This window comes from Thermobia domestica, chromosome 11 (genome assembly GCF_964235325.1).
Source record: "Thermobia domestica chromosome 11, izTheDome1.hap1.1, whole genome shotgun sequence".
In the NCBI taxonomy this organism is placed as follows: Eukaryota; Metazoa; Arthropoda; class Insecta; order Zygentoma; family Lepismatidae; genus Thermobia; species Thermobia domestica.
Window position 1 is genome coordinate 88,481,146 of NC_137464.1, and position 18,653 is coordinate 88,499,798.

The 18,653-nt window shown below is 33.9% G+C and overlaps 1 protein-coding gene across 6 annotated transcripts in view; it reads right to left on the reverse strand.

Moving 5' to 3' along the window:
• Positions 1-18,653, reverse strand: part of Pkc98E (Protein kinase C) — a 281,404-nt gene that overhangs the window by 38,141 nt on the left and 224,610 nt on the right. For all 6 annotated transcript variants that reach the window (XM_081730782.1, XM_081730780.1, XM_081730781.1 and 3 more), the window contains one exon: positions 1,317-1,480. In XM_081730782.1, the coding sequence (XP_081586908.1) occupies positions 1,317-1,480 (164 nt within the window). The remainder of the gene's footprint in view (positions 1-1,316; positions 1,481-18,653) is intronic.

Here is an 18,653-nt window from a genome sequence, read left to right on the forward strand (position 1 = left end):
GACCCCATGCATCAGAGAATGAGTGTTCGAAATGAACGACGAACCTATGTTAAATGCTGTTTTAAACTTGGAAAATGGCTATAGAGATGTACGAAAAGTCGCAAATAGAATTTGGTGATGCAAAAATGAGTTGCGCAACGATATTTCAATGATTTGCAAGTTTCCAAGCTGGGACAATGCCCGTGAAGAATGATCCCAGTCCTGGGAGTGAATCGGAATGGGGAGAAAATTGCCTAGGTTAATGCACTTGTGAGAGCTAATTGTTGACCGACTGTCCGAAAATTGCGGGTGAGTAAATATTTCCATTGGCTCATGTCACTAAATTTTACACGAAGACCTGGGGATACGGAGTGTATTGGCAAAATTCATTCTCACAGGACCAAGATATTCTTGTCATTAACAGGAAATTGGAGAAAACATTTGCTAATTATCCGACATTCCTAGCCAGTATGATCAAAGATGATGAATCATGGATTTACGAGTACGATCCAGAAACAAAGATAATGCCATGCCAATGGAAGTCACCTGAATCCTAGAGACTCACAATAGTCATACAAATCCCATCCCAGGAAAAGTTTTTTTTTTTTTTTTTTTTTTTTTTTTTTTGACATGTTCGGAATCGTGTATCATGAATTTGTTACACGTTGTCAAACTGTCAACAAGGAAGTCTACACATCTGTGTTACAATGGTTGCGCGATTCCGTTAGTCGTAAACGGTTGGAGAAGTGGGCATTTAAACAGCTACATTTTCATCATGAGAATGTTCCGTGTCACACTTCAAGAATACTGTCAGGCTTCTTGGCCAAAAACAGAATCCCCGTCGTATACCATCCTTCCATAGTCGTCGGATCTATCTCTGTGTGAAACTCTTTACACAGGCGTTCCCGGACCGCTTCCAGCATTCGAACTGGTGTGTAGATGCAGCAGGGAAGTAGTTTGGAGGGGACGCCTATATGTTTTAGTACGGCATCACTCCGGGAATTAAATAAATAAATTAAATTAATGTCCTTGTACGTAACAAACTGTGATTTATGATACTAATTTACTTTGTAGATGCAAATAATGCCGGAATAACTCCTGAGAGCTAAAGAATTATAGAATACCTCAACGGGCAACATGAATAACTTACATCATCTATATTAATATTTTTCTATTATTTGAGTTCGTTCTTACCTTCAAGAACTATTATTTGTTATAATTAACATGCTAACGTAAAAGTACAGTATTTATATTGATATCACCCACTGAATTATATTGGTATTACTTGGGTGAATTTTACTGAAAAAAGAAATAAATTATATGTAATTCATGGTTACCTTCACAGCGTAAACTTCATCCGTGTTCTTCTTCTCAGCAAGCATTACTTTCCCAAAACTTCCTTTTCCTAGCACTTTAATAAAATGAAAATCTTCCAATCCTATTTTCCTTTCACTTCTTTCGCTACCGGTACTTAATGTGGTGTCTATTGCAGATGTGTTATCTAGAATACACGAAACCACAATTAATGCATGGGAAACATATTATATATATATATAATATCGAAACATATATATATCGAAACATATGTATCTTTACCTGAGATGTATTAGATAAATTATATAAACAAGCTGTCTTTGATATCGATACTACAAAATCATACACTTCGTTGAGATGTCACGGATATATACGAGGCACATGTCAAAAAATGGACCGATTAAAAAAATAAAAGAAATTTATTATGATTGATATACAAGTACATATCTTGGCTGTTTCTTGACGTAGTCACCATGAACCTCTACACATTTCTGGTAGCGTGCCACAAGCTTCCTATATTTCGTATGTAAAAATCTGCCATCTGAGAGTGCAGCCATTTCGCAACTGATGTAAGCACTTCACTGTCGTTGAAATGCTTCGATGCAAACCACCTTTGCAGGTGAAGAAAAAGGAAGAAATCGCTAGAGCAAGGTCGAGCCTGTAAAGGGATGATTGAATAGTTCTCATCGAAATCTTTGAGTTGTCTCAACAATACGAGCAGCTGTGTGTGGGCGGACACTGTCATAGATCAGAAGAATTCCATAGAGTAGCATCCCTCTCCGCTAATTTTGGATGGCACATCGCAGATTATTCAGTGTCTGGCATTACATATTTACTGTAATTGCTCGTCCTGATTCCAAGAATTCCACAAGAATCACACCTTTTTGGTCCCGAAACACAGTTGTCATTATTTTGTGAACTGATGGTGTTTGTTTGAATTTCTTTGCTTTAGGAGAACCAGAGTGCCGTCATTGCATTGACTGCTGTTTCGACTCCCCAGTGGCGTACGATATCCAGGGTTCATCCCCCGTCACTATGCGAGAAGAGGTCATCCTCTCCTCCCCCGCGCACAATTTCACGTGCACTTGTCATTCTCTGCTCTTTGTGAGCATCCGTCAGCATTTTTGGAACTCACCTTGCACATATTTTGTTATAACCCAGGCATATTAATTATAATTCCATGCACTGTTTTCGCAGACACTTCTGGAAATTCTTTGGCGAGTTCAGTTTCTGTGAATCGGCGATTGGATCGTATTTTCTCATTAACGTGTTCTACTAGATCACCCGTTTGCCCACTAGGCTTTCTGCTTTGCTCATCGTCATGAACATTTGAATACCCTAACTGAAACACTCTGCATCATTCCCTGGCTTTCCCTTCAAAAGAATTCATTAACTGTCAGCCCGTAAATGGCACAGTTCTCGATGGATGTCAGCTGCATTCTGTCCTTTGGCATTCAAAACCCATGCAACAGATGTCACTTCACATTTGGGAGATTTTATATTACGGCAGCCAATTCACCTTTCTGCTATTCGCACAAACACAACTCCACTTGGACGACACCTATCTCTGTTGCAAGCACAGAATAGTAGGACATGCTAACTTCAATCAGTGTTCCCAATTCCGCATAAAAAATTATCGGTCCCTTTTTTGACGTAAGCCTTGTATATATAATTGAATAATTACTGAATAATTGAATATATATAATTGAATGTACTGAAAAATTGAAATTGCTTTTCCATCTATATCTTCTTCCGTTTTAACTTTATTTAATCGTCGAAATTATTTAAAATAGAAGGAAGCTGTTTCTGTTTTAGAAAACTCCAGCAAATATATTTAGAAATAATAAACACAAATAAAGAAAGAAAAATAAAACTTAGATATTTTGCATCCTATTTGATTTTAGCAGGCAATATAAATTATTTGCTAGTGCATTTGAAGTAATCATATTTTAAAAATAATACTTGTTTTTCATTTATATGGCGAAAACTCTCGAACATAATTATACTGATTAGATTACGATCGCATATAAAGAAATGTTACTAACAATATCGGAAAGGCTGATGGATTCACGTATTTTATTTCTTCAAATTAAGTTACCTGTAGCTATATTAAGTAGTAATCGGCAAGAGAATAGGACTCAAACACAGCAAATTTGAATGCATCTCTAGGATAATACAATGTAATAATAATGAGTTAACTAACTAATAAAAATTTGCGCACGATATAATTCTCTGTAAATCGAGTCCAAAGTTGTTATCTACAGCAACCGCAACCCGAGTCCGGAACTGACAGCAACTATGAGACATCTGCTGCTTTACACTGGATAACCGCGATGACAAAATTACGGATGAATAGGAACTTGCTGTCCTGAAGAAAACGAAAGAAGACGAAAACATCTATAAAGAAGCGAGTTTTGCATATTAAGGACTAGAATGACTCGTGGACAAATAAAATCAGCTGGTGATCGTTGCGTAAAATATGGAGAACGCAATGACTGATTTTGAAGATAGGAAATAGCTACAGCAGATATTCATAATACAGATAAACAAATTTGGGGTCTTGCAAACGTTCGAAAATGGCCAATGATAGATGAGTTCACGATTTCAAAAAGAATATGGCATACGATAACTGCTTTTGAATACTAAAAGTTACATTTGAAAATCAGAAACAATTAAAATGCCAAAACAAGCAGTTTGCCGACAGTATTAAAGAACTGGTAGATCAAAAAATTAAAGCAGGAAACATTTTTTAATGCCCATTAATCTGGTTTCAATTACGAATTGACTAGAAAAAAAAAATAACAGCAAAGATGATCTCGAAAGAAGTTATAAAAGTAGTTCATATCAAAGATGCAACTACTCATTATTTTAAAATTATCTGAGTTATTTCAATAGATTGATCATTTCATGAAAAAGTACTTGTGATGTATCAAAAGAAAGATGGCAAACTTCATCCACAAATGTTAGAGCAAATGTAGGCCTCCAAATATTATATGAGACGCAAGTTTAAGTGATATGAACAGAAGCTATAAACAGTTTATTAAAGAAATTTTTGGAACCATGGCATCTAACGTTTTTGTTAATATTCTTTTACTGGATCATTGGGGACCATTTACGGACAATAATATTGTACTGTTTATAAATCTTAGGTAAGTTAAGTGCTTTTTTGTACAAAGTATAATATCGTGCGCAGACTTTATTACCTTAAATTAATGGTTACTACACAGGTTATATAGAAGTGCATTCAGGCTTATCATGATTGAGTCCCCTATAATCCTATTGCATATTAACACACGAAAATTGATGCTCCTTAGCACATTTTATCTTTAAAAAATCACTGGGCTAGTATAAATACGAGAATATTAATATATATAAATAACTGATATTTAATAATTCATTGAACTAACTGGTACACCATGATATTGTTGAATATATATATCAATAATAATAATAATATTCATAGATAAATCATAGTCAATGTGCATCAACTTAAGTGAATAAACTTTTAAGTCTACAACTATAAATTACAGTACTTTCAAAATACGTTTGGGAAAGACAGAAAACTTCGCTGATTGATCAACTTACATTTTTCTATATAATAAATTTACACTTAGTAATGATACAGTACGCTCTATCGAGAGATATTTTGAATAACCATATTTTACTGACAATGACACAATAACTCTCTTACTGGCCATTTCTGTGAAACTAAGAGTATGAGTAGACAGTATTAGTTAGAGAAAGTATAAAATATGACTTTAAAACTTTTATGACAGACCAGAAAGACTAGCGAAGAACTTCCTTTTAAATTTTGCCAACAACTTCAAAGAGGGGAGTACTGAATATGAATACACTACGCAATTTAGTATTTACGTGTGTTAAAAAAGTAATTACAAAGATACGACGCGATCGTTTACAGCGGAGTTTTCTGGAATATTTGAAGTATTAAGAATAAATCTACTTTTACCATCATCAGCTACTACACAATTTTCTTATTAAAATATATTAACTGCTAGTGAACTGCATGATTGTAAGTGCAATTCAAGTACACGCATTTTGAAGTTTCCTTTCCTTACGAGATTAAAACAGTTCACGGGCTTTAAAATAACTTAATGATCTTCCAGAGAAAATCAATGCTAGCGAATTATATATTATAAAGGTGCTACTACGCCTGATTTTAAATTAGTAATGAGTCTCCACACCTGTCCAATGGCAGGCTCCAGCCATTTACCTAATGTAACTCGGTGAAGCCACTAAGTTTGTAGAAAAGGGATAGGGCAAAAAGTTAGTTTTCTTTTTACTTTCAAAGGATACACAAAAATCTTACAGAACAGAAACCAAATGACACATCGAAAATTAGGATTATAGTTACCACATATACAAGATAAGCAACTGTGTTTAAGTACATGATGCTTACTTGCACATGCCATTAATATTCTTTTGACATAAGGTAATTTTGACTTCTTATGGTATTAAGAACCCGGGCCAAACATACACTAAATTTTCTTTTATTTTACTCCACGATGATGCCAGTCTTGAGTTCGGCTAAAACTGCGAAAAGGGAGGAATGACATCTCGTTTAGAAACCAGAGTTCAACTGTTTTTCATCTGCAGTTACAACTAAAAACTGCAAAATGGATCATAACGCAGAAGGTGAATATCCATAGGAGGGAAAGGATGGAAACATCGCTCGATTCCAGATCAGCAGCACCTAGACATCGCTAACAACCTAAGAGAAGGTGTAAACGACTCTACTAGTTTGAAGATGGGGATAGTGACTCTACTAGACCCAAGGACTTAAATATGTTGTGCCCGATAAGTAGGTAAGAGAAAAGTTATATAGAAGAAAAAGAAACGGTGAGCATAATCAGAAGTTTAAAACGAATAACAGGAAAGTATAATAGCTCAAGTGGTGCATTTGTATATGTAATTCATTTTCTTCCTGTATTTTTTCAATTTAACTAATACCAACTTGCAGATTTTATCTGATTTCTGACGATGTTCATCTCCTCATAAACTCAAAAGTCTATGAATTTGTGATTTAATTTGTACAGTGACAGTTTGAAAGATTGATTTGATGACTGTAAAATCTAATAGTATTTCACTCGACCAAAATCCTAATATGGAAGACATACAGGAGATCAATTATGATTTATCACTAAATTAGTGCTTACTGAAATTTAAGTAACTTTCACAGAATATTTCTGGATCCGAAGTTGATTCAAATTTATTATTTGGATTTTAAATAGGTATATTTCATTTGTAAAATACACGCAGTTCACTAACAATTTTATACTGCTAACTGCACTTATATACTAAGCCAGTTTTATTAATTACATCAAATAGAATATACGTGTTTCTTCTATACAAGCTGGCAATGTCAAACTATTCGTAATATTAACATGTATGTAACTTTTAATCTACATGCAAGAAAGTACTTTCTGATTCATGCAAGGAAAGCTACATGAAATAAATTATTTTGTACTAAAGAACAGTAAGTTTTAGGGGCATCAACGTGAATTCCAGACTAAGAGAAGATTACTGACAGCAGTTACAAGTCACAAATTTACTCAAGTAAAAATCAAATATCTCAAGAGACATAGGTATATAATGAATCATGTCCAAAGAATTATCCAATTTTTGTTATCAAATCCACTAGTTCTATTCTATCTTAGGCAAGTTTCAAAATACTGAAAAGATGGAAGATTATACTGGTAACTTTAATGAACGTTTTACTTGCACAATTTTATTACGTGAAATGGTAAGTATTTTCAGAAAGGTGCTCATGATTGTACGATCTGTTGGCTAGGTCTGTGATAGAACAATTACTTAACAGATAAAGAACGATTCTGAATGATTGCAAAACTTTACATGATTTCTGATAACAGATGAAATAAAATGGGCCAAAAACTCTTGTTCAGGAGAAACAAGGAATTAGATACTTATGGTGACAACATCAGAAAGTGATCATTCATAATAAATAGATATCTTAACGCGGTTAAGCGCCGAACTATGGAAATCATATCTGTAGAATCAATTCATGCCAAAATAATTCGATGTGAACAATCTGAAAGAAGATGCAACAAAAGGCACCTATTACTTCTTCCATAAAAATACATCAATATTCGTAAATCATCGATAAACAGTGGTTCTTTGCACATTTTGTTTATAAATTAATTTTATGGGCAGCATTTCTATTTTAGTGTTTAAATGCAGATTCGTTTCAAAATTGTCGGTCATAATTAACATTTCGGTATTAGAATTTATATGTCATTTGCTGTCAGGAATCACTATCCTAAATTCTGACATCATTTAGAATCACTCAGCATTCTTCAAGCAATACACAGTTTCTCGAAAACATTTAACAACGAACGTAATTAATCAATTACTAAAATAATGGATACTAAAACTTTACACTTATATCTATTATTTTTGAAATAATAAGAAATTTTGATGCCCCTACAACTTTTAAATGTTAATTCACTAAAATATCTACTACTATTCATTTAAACATTGAAATTATTGCTAATCTAACATGCTTTTGTGTTTATATGGCAAAAGCATGAACGGATGTGCATTCCTAGAAGACATACCATTCCTACTTGACAGGATTTCATTTTGTTAGTGATCATTAAAAGTATCCATTTATACTAAATCAATTCCTAAACCATTTACATCCATATTCAATAATACAAGAACTTAGATAATGAGTAATGTCTTCTTTTTTATTTATTGAATTCAATAATATCTGAGGCAATTAGAGTACAAGTGTTTTCCGCCATGAAAAGGATGAGTTACTATATGACGATACGTCGAAGAAAAGATTTTTAAAAATTGATTTTTTAAGTTCAATAGAACGAAAGAAAAGCAAAAAATAGCTGCTTCAACGCAGTGAGAAAGAAGACAGAGAAGCGAAATGAAACATAATAGCAGCTGAAAAAATGGAGAACTAAATTTAAATTGAAAAAAAGTCAAAAAATCTTTCAAAAAACAGGTATCTAACGCAAGACTTTAGTTTTAGATATTTAAATTGGAGTTTTAACTTTGCTTTCCTTTCTCAAAAGGCACAATCAATCAAAATGTAATTTTTTAACAATTGCGCACTTATAACAATTAGTATTTTTCTTCATTGTATTTTTCGTCACTGTTAGTATAATACAATGCAACAAGAAATATGTGGGGAAACAAGATGGCGACGGACATCTTGACACCTGGAGTGTCATGCTCCTACAATTGTGCAATTGTGAATTTGTTCATAATTTTAAATTTTGACAAAATTTAATTTCTTTACAATTTTTATATATTAATACATCTTTTTTATATGTCCTGAGTCTCTAACCCCCAAGTAATTTTACAAATAGTGTAAAAACAAATTTACTTAGAACAGGCGAATTCGTCCATGTTGGAACGCGCCATTTTATACAAATTACGTTTTCAAAAACAATTAAAACAAATTTAGTGAAGCAGTCCACTGGGCTATAAGGCTGGGATTTTCTTTTTAAATCTCTCGAAAGGGAGATAACTAGAACTATGTTCTTGTGTGTGTGTGTGTGTCTTATTTATTTATTTATTTATTTTTCTTTCTTAATAACTAAACTTTAATATTGCCTCTTTTTGAGCGATTCTTTAACTTGTTAGTTCTTTAACTTACACTTACACTGATTAGTCGGTTACAAGTAATAAGATGCTACTGCGATAGTTTGAAACGGTCATATCTACCAGCACGGTGAGGCGTTCTGATTAATCTGCATGCAGTGTAAAGTTCGAAACAAGTAATCCATTATTATAATTACAAGTGCTTCAGACTCACGTCTATATATGTTCATCTCTAGCGTTATGTACCAAATTTCACAAAATTAAATCCCCACGTGAAGCGGGTTTGCATATCCAGGCTCCTAACTATGAAAAAATTTACGCTCACTCCAACCTCAATCATTTCACGAATTCAATCTGTTTTACGTATGTTATTAGGACATAATATCGATTGTGATTTATTCTAAAAACACTTTTATACATTGCAAGAGCTGTAACGTTCAAATATTTACTCAGAACTCATAGTCGTATCGGAATAAACAAAAGCGAGTATGGAACAGTAAACTGCTTTCACAAAAGGCAAAAGAAGATATGCAAAGGCATACAAAACGGTCGAGTGGTTTGGGTCGATACACTAATAATCACATGTTTGTGTGTTCAAACCCGGTAACAAGTTGTTTCTTTTTTAAGTGTCTTCCTATTTTCATCCGGAGGCTGAAAATATTTCTTTGAGTAACTCATTGAAAACTTCTTTTGTTTCAAATTCGATTAGAACGGAACATTATATGAATTGCGAATCTTAAATCCATAGCTTAAAAAAAATAAAGTATACTCACTACTCCATTATCCTCTAATTTGTAACGAAAAACTATTTATAAATAGTGGTGACCTCGAAAATTATCCACGAGAGAATTTCAATATGCAGGTGGAGGGCAAACATTGGTAGTCCACATTGAGCACGATCAAATATATGGTCCTGAAGGCGGAAATTTCTTAGCTCGAGAGGAGTCTCAAATTCTCCCTCAGATCACGTCCTGAAAGCATCATTGCTTAAAAGCTTTTCGTAACAAATATAATATTACACTTGTTTCTCGTTCTACATTTTGAATTGGTAAAATCATAACTTATAGAGGATTATAATAAAAGCATAAAAATTACAATACCAATCATGTATAAATTATCCTGTAAGTTACGAACTTTGGGTCAGATTAAAACTCAAATATTTGTTTTCGGATTGCACTTAGTAGTAAGTCCTCTCTATATAATCCTGATTGAAAAGCCATGTATAACTCTAATTAATTAATCAATATTTATACAAATATTTTTTTTATTTTACTATTTTTACTATTCAATATTATATACACTTCATTTCCAAAATCAAAATCTCGAAAATGTATATTGTATGAGTGCAGATTCACAAATAAATGCTTATTTATCATATATATTGGTCTCTATTCGAAATTCTATTTAATCGAATCCGACAAGAACACAGACAGAAACATGAACAGGTGAAAAAAAAAAAAACAGAGAAAAAAGTTCTGTAGTCGGCGGAGATTAGAACTTAGTTCGAATGGTGCTTTATAAGCCGAACACCTTAGACCACTCGGCTATGGTAACAACTAGTGATTTTAGCAAAGGCTTCGAGTAGTAGTTCTTATTACAGTATAACATTTTCTATTGCCTAAAATTTAAACCTAATTTACTTTGATATAATATATTTATTAATTTGTTTCATGAACACGTTTTCGTTACTTTGATGAATGATGTATGTTGTTGATATAGATTCTATTACACGTTCATTCGTAAATATTATAGAAAGTATCAGGGTTATTTATGATCCTTTATGGAAATATACTGGCGCATGCGCAGTACACAGACAGTTCAATTGAAAGGCGAGGGAAGGCAACGCTAACACACTGTTAGAATGTTTCCCTCGCAAGCAGTAGTTCCCAACCGGGGGACGGCGGGACGCACTTCCTCCTCCTGGGGTGGCGTGAAGGGTTTACGAAGTCCCTTCGTTGTGTTATATTTCTTGAATGATTATGCACAATATCAAGTTACATATTCTACACATTTGGAAGTGATAAATCGTAGTATAAATAAATCGTCCTCCACACACAGTGATTGTTGCTTTTCCAAGATTATAAACTGAAACACTTTTTATTTCAGCAGAATATAAAAGTTTCAATGGGAGGGGTTACAACCCCCTCAACCCCCTGGGTCTTTGATATGTCACCGCCTAAACTGTAACTTTCAAGTTAGAATCGAAAAATGGAGACATGACACAATATCTACAATTACAATGACAGTAAATGCTAAGTAATTATTGTAAATCTTTGTACTTTCATTTTCCCTCTTTCTTCTCAACTGAGCTTGAAAAATGTAAAAATGGGAGGTTAAGAATTTTAAATATTACGTATATTTTAGCGTATTACGAAATTATATTTAATAGAATCCGGCAGGATCACAAACAGAAACGTCAAGAAAGAGGTAAAACCAAATTGCACTGTGGTGGGATTCGAACTACTCTTGAATGGTGCCTCAGAATCTCTAGCCGAATGTCTTAGTCCACTCGGCTAATGTGACAAGTTGAAAACGTAGTAAGCGTGTTTCATGTTCAATCTTTTGTTACAGTATGAAATTTATTTTGTATTTTCTGAAGTTTAAGCCTATTTTGGCCTGATGTAATAGTCTGTTGAAATTGTTTTATGTTTACGTTATTCTTTACTTTGATGGATGATGTTGTTAATATAGGTTCTATTACGTATTCGTTCATAAATATTACAACAATTGTCAGGATTATGTATGATCTTTCATGAAAATTGACTGGTGCATGCGCAGTAGAAACATAAAGATGCACTTTACTGACATTTGTCATACACGCCAGAACGCAAATTTCTAACAAATTCTGAAAATGCCTCGCTCTAAAGGTTGTGGAGAACTGTCTGTTGCTCTGAGAGGAGAAATCATAGGCCGAGCAAAAATGGGACAAACTGTGCCTCAAATTGCTAGAGATCTGGGATGTGACAAGAAAACGGTCAAGAAATGGGTTCAGCGACATGAAGAAGGTGGTGAATGGTTCAGGTCTCGGTCAAGAAGTGGAAGGCCAAAAGTGACAACTGCAGCTCAAGATCAAGCTTTAGTTACAGAAGTAATCAACAGACCTCTACGCCACACGTCAATCCTCTTGGACAAAGCCAGAGAATATAATTGTTCTCACGAAACAATAAGAAGAAGATTATTGGGGGCTGGTCTACACTGTTCAAGACCCGCTAGGAAGACTCTCCTGACTGAAACTCATAAGGCCAGACGAATGGAATGGGCACAGAATAACATAACCCAACCTCAGTCATATTGGGACTTAGTCATCTGGACCGACGAGAAGGTTTTCAAGTCTAACCAACAAGGCAGAATTATATTGTATAGACCGCGCGGAACCAGGTATGCTGAACAAAATATTATCAGAACTTCTAGTTCAGGGCGAATATCAGCACACTTTTGGGGATACAAGACGGCTGCTGGTCCTGGAGATTTGGTTGCGGTGCCTGAGAGAATGAACAGCAGTGTTTACATTAATATCCTCGAAAATACGTTGTTACCGTCCTTAGAAAGAAACTTCCCCGAACAGGAAGAATATATATTTATGCATGACAACAGTGCTGTTCACACTTCCCGGCAAACACGAGAGTGGCTAAGTGAACATCCAGAGTTAATTTGTATTGAGTGGCCCCCTCTATCACCAGATTTGAACCCAATTGAACATCTGTGGGCCTACATGGTGCAAGAATGGGAAGAGAGACGTGAAGACAGAGACCAAACGTTTCTTCAAAATCATGTTATGGAACTGTGGCAACATTTTCGTGACACACCGTCGTATTGCTCGAGACTTGTATCTAGTATCCCCTCCAGACTTCAAGAAGTTATTGACTCTGGAGGTGATTACACGAAGTACTAGTGTGTCATTTTTTGTGTAAACATTTATTTAAGTTTCATTTATTTATTATATTTTTTCAAGAACAATACTTTCGTTTTTCATTCTTTTCCTTTGCTTGTTCACTTATTAGTTCGTTAAAACGTTAAGGAAGAGTAGTATATCTTCAAAAAGTATTTGTGAATTTACTTTGAACGTTTCTAAGAATACATTTACTTTTTTTTCTTACTCTATATCATGCCCAATATTACTTTTATTTCAGTTAATTAATAACTATTTCACATCTCGGATAAAAGTATTATTGTCATTTTAACGATGTTTTTCCTTTTGATTGTGTAATTTCTAGTTTCATTGAATTATCTCAATTCGAATGAATAAATCGCATTTTGTTTATTGCCCCTTCCTTAGCTAGGTTCGAATTCGAGAACAATGTGGTGTAATTTACGTTCTTTATTCTTCATATTGTGCAGTAATGACAATATTAATTATTTTTCATGAGTCCAGTTGATCAAACCTTGTGATTCTTTACGCAATGACAAGCGTAAAATACATTTTAGCTTTTCTTTATACTTCACAGTGATGAAACATTCTAACAGTGTGTTAGCGTTTCCTTCCTCGCCTTCCAATTAAACTGTGTACTGCGCATGCGCCAGTCAATTTCCATGACAGGTCATAAATAACCCTGATACTTTCTATAATATTTACGAAAGAACGTGTAATAGAATCTATATCAACAACATACATCATTCATCAAAGTAACGAAAACGTGTTCATGAAACAAATTAATAAATATATTATATCAAAGTAAATTAGGTTTAAATTTTAGGCAATAGAAAATGTTATACTGTAATAAGAACTACTACTCGAAGCCTTTGCTAAAATCACTAGTTGTTACCATAGCCGAGAGGTCTAAGGCGTTCGGCTTATAAAGCACCATTCGAACTAAGTTCGAATCTCCACCGGGTACAGCACCTTTCTCTCTCTCTCTCTTTTTTTTTTCACCTGTTCTCAGTGTTTCTGTCTGTGTTCTTGTCGGATTCGATTAAATAGAATTTCGAATAGAGACCAATATATATGATAAATAAGCATTTATTTGTGAATCTGCACTCGTACAATATACATTTTCGAGATTTTGATTTTGGAAATGAAGTGTATATAATATTGAATAGTAAAAATAGTAAAATAAAAAAAATATTTGTATAAATATTGATTAATTAATTAGAGTTATACATGGCTTTTCAATCAGGATTATATAGAGAGGACTTACTACTAAGTGCAATCCGAAAACAAATATTTGAGTTTTAATCTGACCCAAAGTTCGTAACTTACAGGATAATTTATACATGATTGGTATTGTAATTTTTATGCTTTTATTATAATCCTCTATAAGTTATGATTTTACCAATTCAAAATGTAGAACGAGAAACAAGTGTAATATTATATTTGTTACGAAAAGCTTTTAAGCAATGATGCTTTCAGGACGTGATCTGAGGGAGAATTTGAGACTCCTCTCGAGCTAAGAAATTTCCGCCTTCAGGACCACATATTCGATCGTGCTCAATGTGGACTACCAATGTTTGCCCTCCACCTGCATATTGAAATTCCCCCCGAGGATAATTTTCTGAAGTCACTACTGTTTATAAATAGTTTTTCGTTACAAATTAGAGGATAATGGAGTAGTGAGTATACTTCATTTTTTTTTAAGCTATGGATTCAAGATTCGCAATTCATATAATGTTCCATTCTAATCGAATTTGAAACAAAAGAAGTTTTCAATGAGTTACACAAAGAAATATTTTCAGCCTCCGGATGAAAATAGGAAGACACTTAAAAAAGAAACAACTTGCTACCGGGTTTGAACACACAAACATGTGATTGGTAGTATATCGACCCAAACCACTCGACCGTTTTGTATGCCTTTGCACATCTTCTTTTGCCTTTTGTGAAAGCAGTTTACTGTTCCATACTCGCTTTTGTTTATTCCGATACGACTATGAGTTCTGAGTAAATATTTGAACGTTACAGCTCTTGCAATGTATAAAAGTGTTTATAGAATAAATCACAATCGATATTATGTCCTAATAACATACGTAAAACAGGTTGAATTCGTGAAATGATTGAGGTTGGAGTGAGCGTAAATTTTTTCATAGTTAGGAGCCTGGATATGCAAACCCGCTTAACGTGGGGATTTAATTTTGTGAAATTTGGTACTGCTTGTAAATATTTTATCTGACAGAACTGACGCATCTGACATTTGTGAAGCTTGAAGAATTAGGTTTTGTGCATCATCAAACTACACAATTTTCTGATCGTTTGAACTATATTACAATTATGTTGTTGGATACTACAGAAGGCAGTTTCTTATTTGTGGTGATGAAGTCGATACTACAAAATTAATACCAGACGGTACTACTGTGTTCGATGTAAAGGTTCTATCTTTCCACTTCTGTCCTGTAACCACTCATTCAAAATACTCTGTTGAAGAACACTGTTATCGAGTTTGTTCCATAACTTTTCGCAGATCGTCAAATGTGCTAGGCTATCTACACCTCAAAGCTAGTGTCAATGATGGGAACTCATAGGAATTCCAAATCGAAAGAGCTTCAAAAGGAATTGAATGAATTACCCTTTGAGGCGTAATCCGATTTATGTAAGTCACCGTTGACTTCACGTCTATCCTGGTGAATGACAATGTGAAATGTAAACGAAATACATTGTTTAGTTTTACATCACAATCAGTTTGTTTATTAGGGTTTATTTCAGGGTTCAATTAGCCTGGAAACTTGTGGCACTTATTTTGTAAAACGAAGACAGAAATCAGATGATATTTCGAGCGAGTATCATACATAATATAGTATATGATCCTCCACTATAGTGAGCCGAATCTCGGTTCCTGGACTCAGCTGTCCACGTCCACAATATATTTGCTCTTTTTTCTTTCTATTTTTAATACATATTTTGAACAGTTTGGCTGTTAGACACTAAAATTTTCTTCTGTAGTGTGTTTCATTATCTAAACCGTCACGTACGTATTTTTACCTCTCCTTACAAAGGTTTAAACCAATCTCCCAAGAAAGAAATAGAGATATTCTTTAACACAATACTGGTTTTAGATATCTGTCCTGAGACGAAGAATTGTCAGTATTCAAATTTTTCGGCCAAGTTCTCAAATTTATATGGAAGCAAACGGGAGCGTACTTACATCTTCATCCTGACCCCCAACTGAGGTTCAACACTAAAATAAATATAAGGACTTTATACTAGTGTCTTCTGGTATTCAATCTCATCTTTTTATTGTCCATTTTGTTTTCTTTTTTTTTTTTACTTCACAGGTATTGATATTTTATTTCCTTTCCACATCTTTTGCGAACCATTATCTTGTCAGTGTGTCTCTTTCTTTCTTTTTTCTTAATTTTCAAACTAGTTCTTCTGTGCCTGATCCATTCCGTTATACGTACATTACTTAGTGTAAGTAGTCATGAGCAATTTACACAACTTGAACTCAAATTTTGAATATTATCCTTCTTCTACTTATTTTTGTCTAATCGTGGCACAGAGAATAATGCGCGTGTCCCGGATTCAATCTGTGGTGAGTTTCTCGTCTCGAATAACAAGCCGAGCACTGATTCAAATTCTGCTTTAAGCTAGTGTCCCCTTTCAAATCGCCTTATTACTGAATAGCGTTTGACTCCAATCACTCAATTAATCAACTTCTTCTACATACTTCTTGATCTTCATGTAACACATCCTATATCACAGATGACGTTTGACTTCTGTCCTGTGTAACATAGATGGCTTTTCATTTATACCCTACATACCATATGCGACCATCTCATTTTATTTTTTCGACAATCATGAACAATGTTGATCGTTTAGTTCGAGTTCTATTATTATTTACTCAATAAAATTACTATTATTATTATTGTAATCCACTTTGAAAAATTGCACTAATGCCTTAAAGTAATTAACACTTTAAATCTTCAGAATTCTCAAATATTTGGGATCCTTAATTCATTCCCTTAGAAACTTCCAGCAGTAACTCGGACTTCCATTTCGTGAGTTCATTCATCCTTAAAATCAGCCTTGTTGCTGCAGTCAAGTTTCGATCCTCAGCCACCCGTTTCGTCTCATTATATCCATTATATACATTTTATTGGCAATATCTTTTAAATAGATATTCTGAGTCACTCTTTCAAATTTCTGCTTAAGATTTTACCTTTAAAGATTTGTTTGGTAAAAGATATTGTGTCGAAGCAGATGTTCGATGAACTTCTTTCTCCTTCCTCTTAGGAGATTCTTCTTCTTCTCCTTATCTTCTTCATTACCGTTTCTGTTCTAATTTTTCTTGGTACTTCTTTGTTTTTATCGCTATCCAACGGGTCCTCGTCAACCTCTTCCACGTACCAGTGTGCTAATACACTTCATACGAAGATTTTCAAACTATTTGCTAGTGCCAACACTAACGTAATTATTGGGTAGCAAGCTTCTTTAATTTTGAAAACCTATTTTGTAATGCTATCCGTCTCCTATTCTAGTGGGTATTACATGTAACTGTTGTAGTGATAAATACGAAACGCATATATTGTTTGTTTGCCTTCTTTCTTTCCTTTATGCTGAACGGGCAATAATGTTTTATTCTGATTTTATTAGTAATGAATGTAGATATAGGTTCTCTAGAGTTGAAAAAGTTATTCATTTCAATCTTAAGAGTTTCAAAAAAAAGTTCTGTATTGACATGTAACTATTCCTCAATTTCAACAAATACCTCTTGAGCCATTTGTCTGCTTTTAATAAGGTTTTAAAGCAAATGTTTACAATGATGTGATGAGATTATCTTCCAATATGTTCAAATGATTTATATGCTGGCGAATGGTGAACGTTTCAAATATATATATATACAACTCACGCACATCTTTGCTTGCTGGATTATACAATTTCTAGAATGAAATGTTTAATAGGAATTCCAAGCAGTTTCATCAAATTTTATCAGAAGTCCTAAGATTAGTTCGTTCACTTATATAAGGAAGCATTATTCTTTTTCCTTAAATATTCGAACATTTTTTTACTTTAAAAATAGAATCTCCTCCAAATAAAAGCCAGTTTCCTCGTGGAATAAAAGTGAAACAAATCTTAGTTTGATTGTTTCCAATACTTACCCCCCTCCCACACACACACACACAAACAAACAAACAAACAAACAAACAAAAACAACCCTAATATTTCGTCTGAAGTAATTAGAAAGTAGTCAGTTTTTAAGCCAAGAATATATGATGGCAATGGTATGAAGGACATGACAAGTAGTTAGTTCTCTTACTTGTGTGGTCTCACATATGAGAAGCCAACTATCCATCACGCCTTCATACCATCCTTTTCTTGCTCTTTTAAACCTATGACTACGTATTAGCAGCTACAGACGAAATACAGATTTGTTATTGACGTTTCTTCTTTTAATATTGGGCGCAAGCAAGGCAATTTTCATCATCTTTAAGTGGCTTCCATGCGCTAATAACGTTCAATTAGTTTGAATACGGAAACTAAAGCATCACATACTAAGTATTTAATACCGACTAAAGACACATCATTAATTCGACCGGAATATCTCTTGAAATGACTTTTGCTATTATTAATGTTAAAGTGTACATCCATATCTTAATGAAGTCAATTGAATTCTGTGGCTTCGACTAAGTTTCTAAATCAAATATGACGGGCGAGGGAAGAAATTACAAACTGGCTGTTTACATGGAAATGTGAGGGATACACATTCAACATTTATCAACCATTTAGGAATCACTTTAAATTTTTAAACTGGAAGAAACAGGGTCATGTAATACACACTTTCGGTCCAGAATTAGAAAGAAAGAATCATTGATGAAATCAATTCTGCAAACTCTTCTAC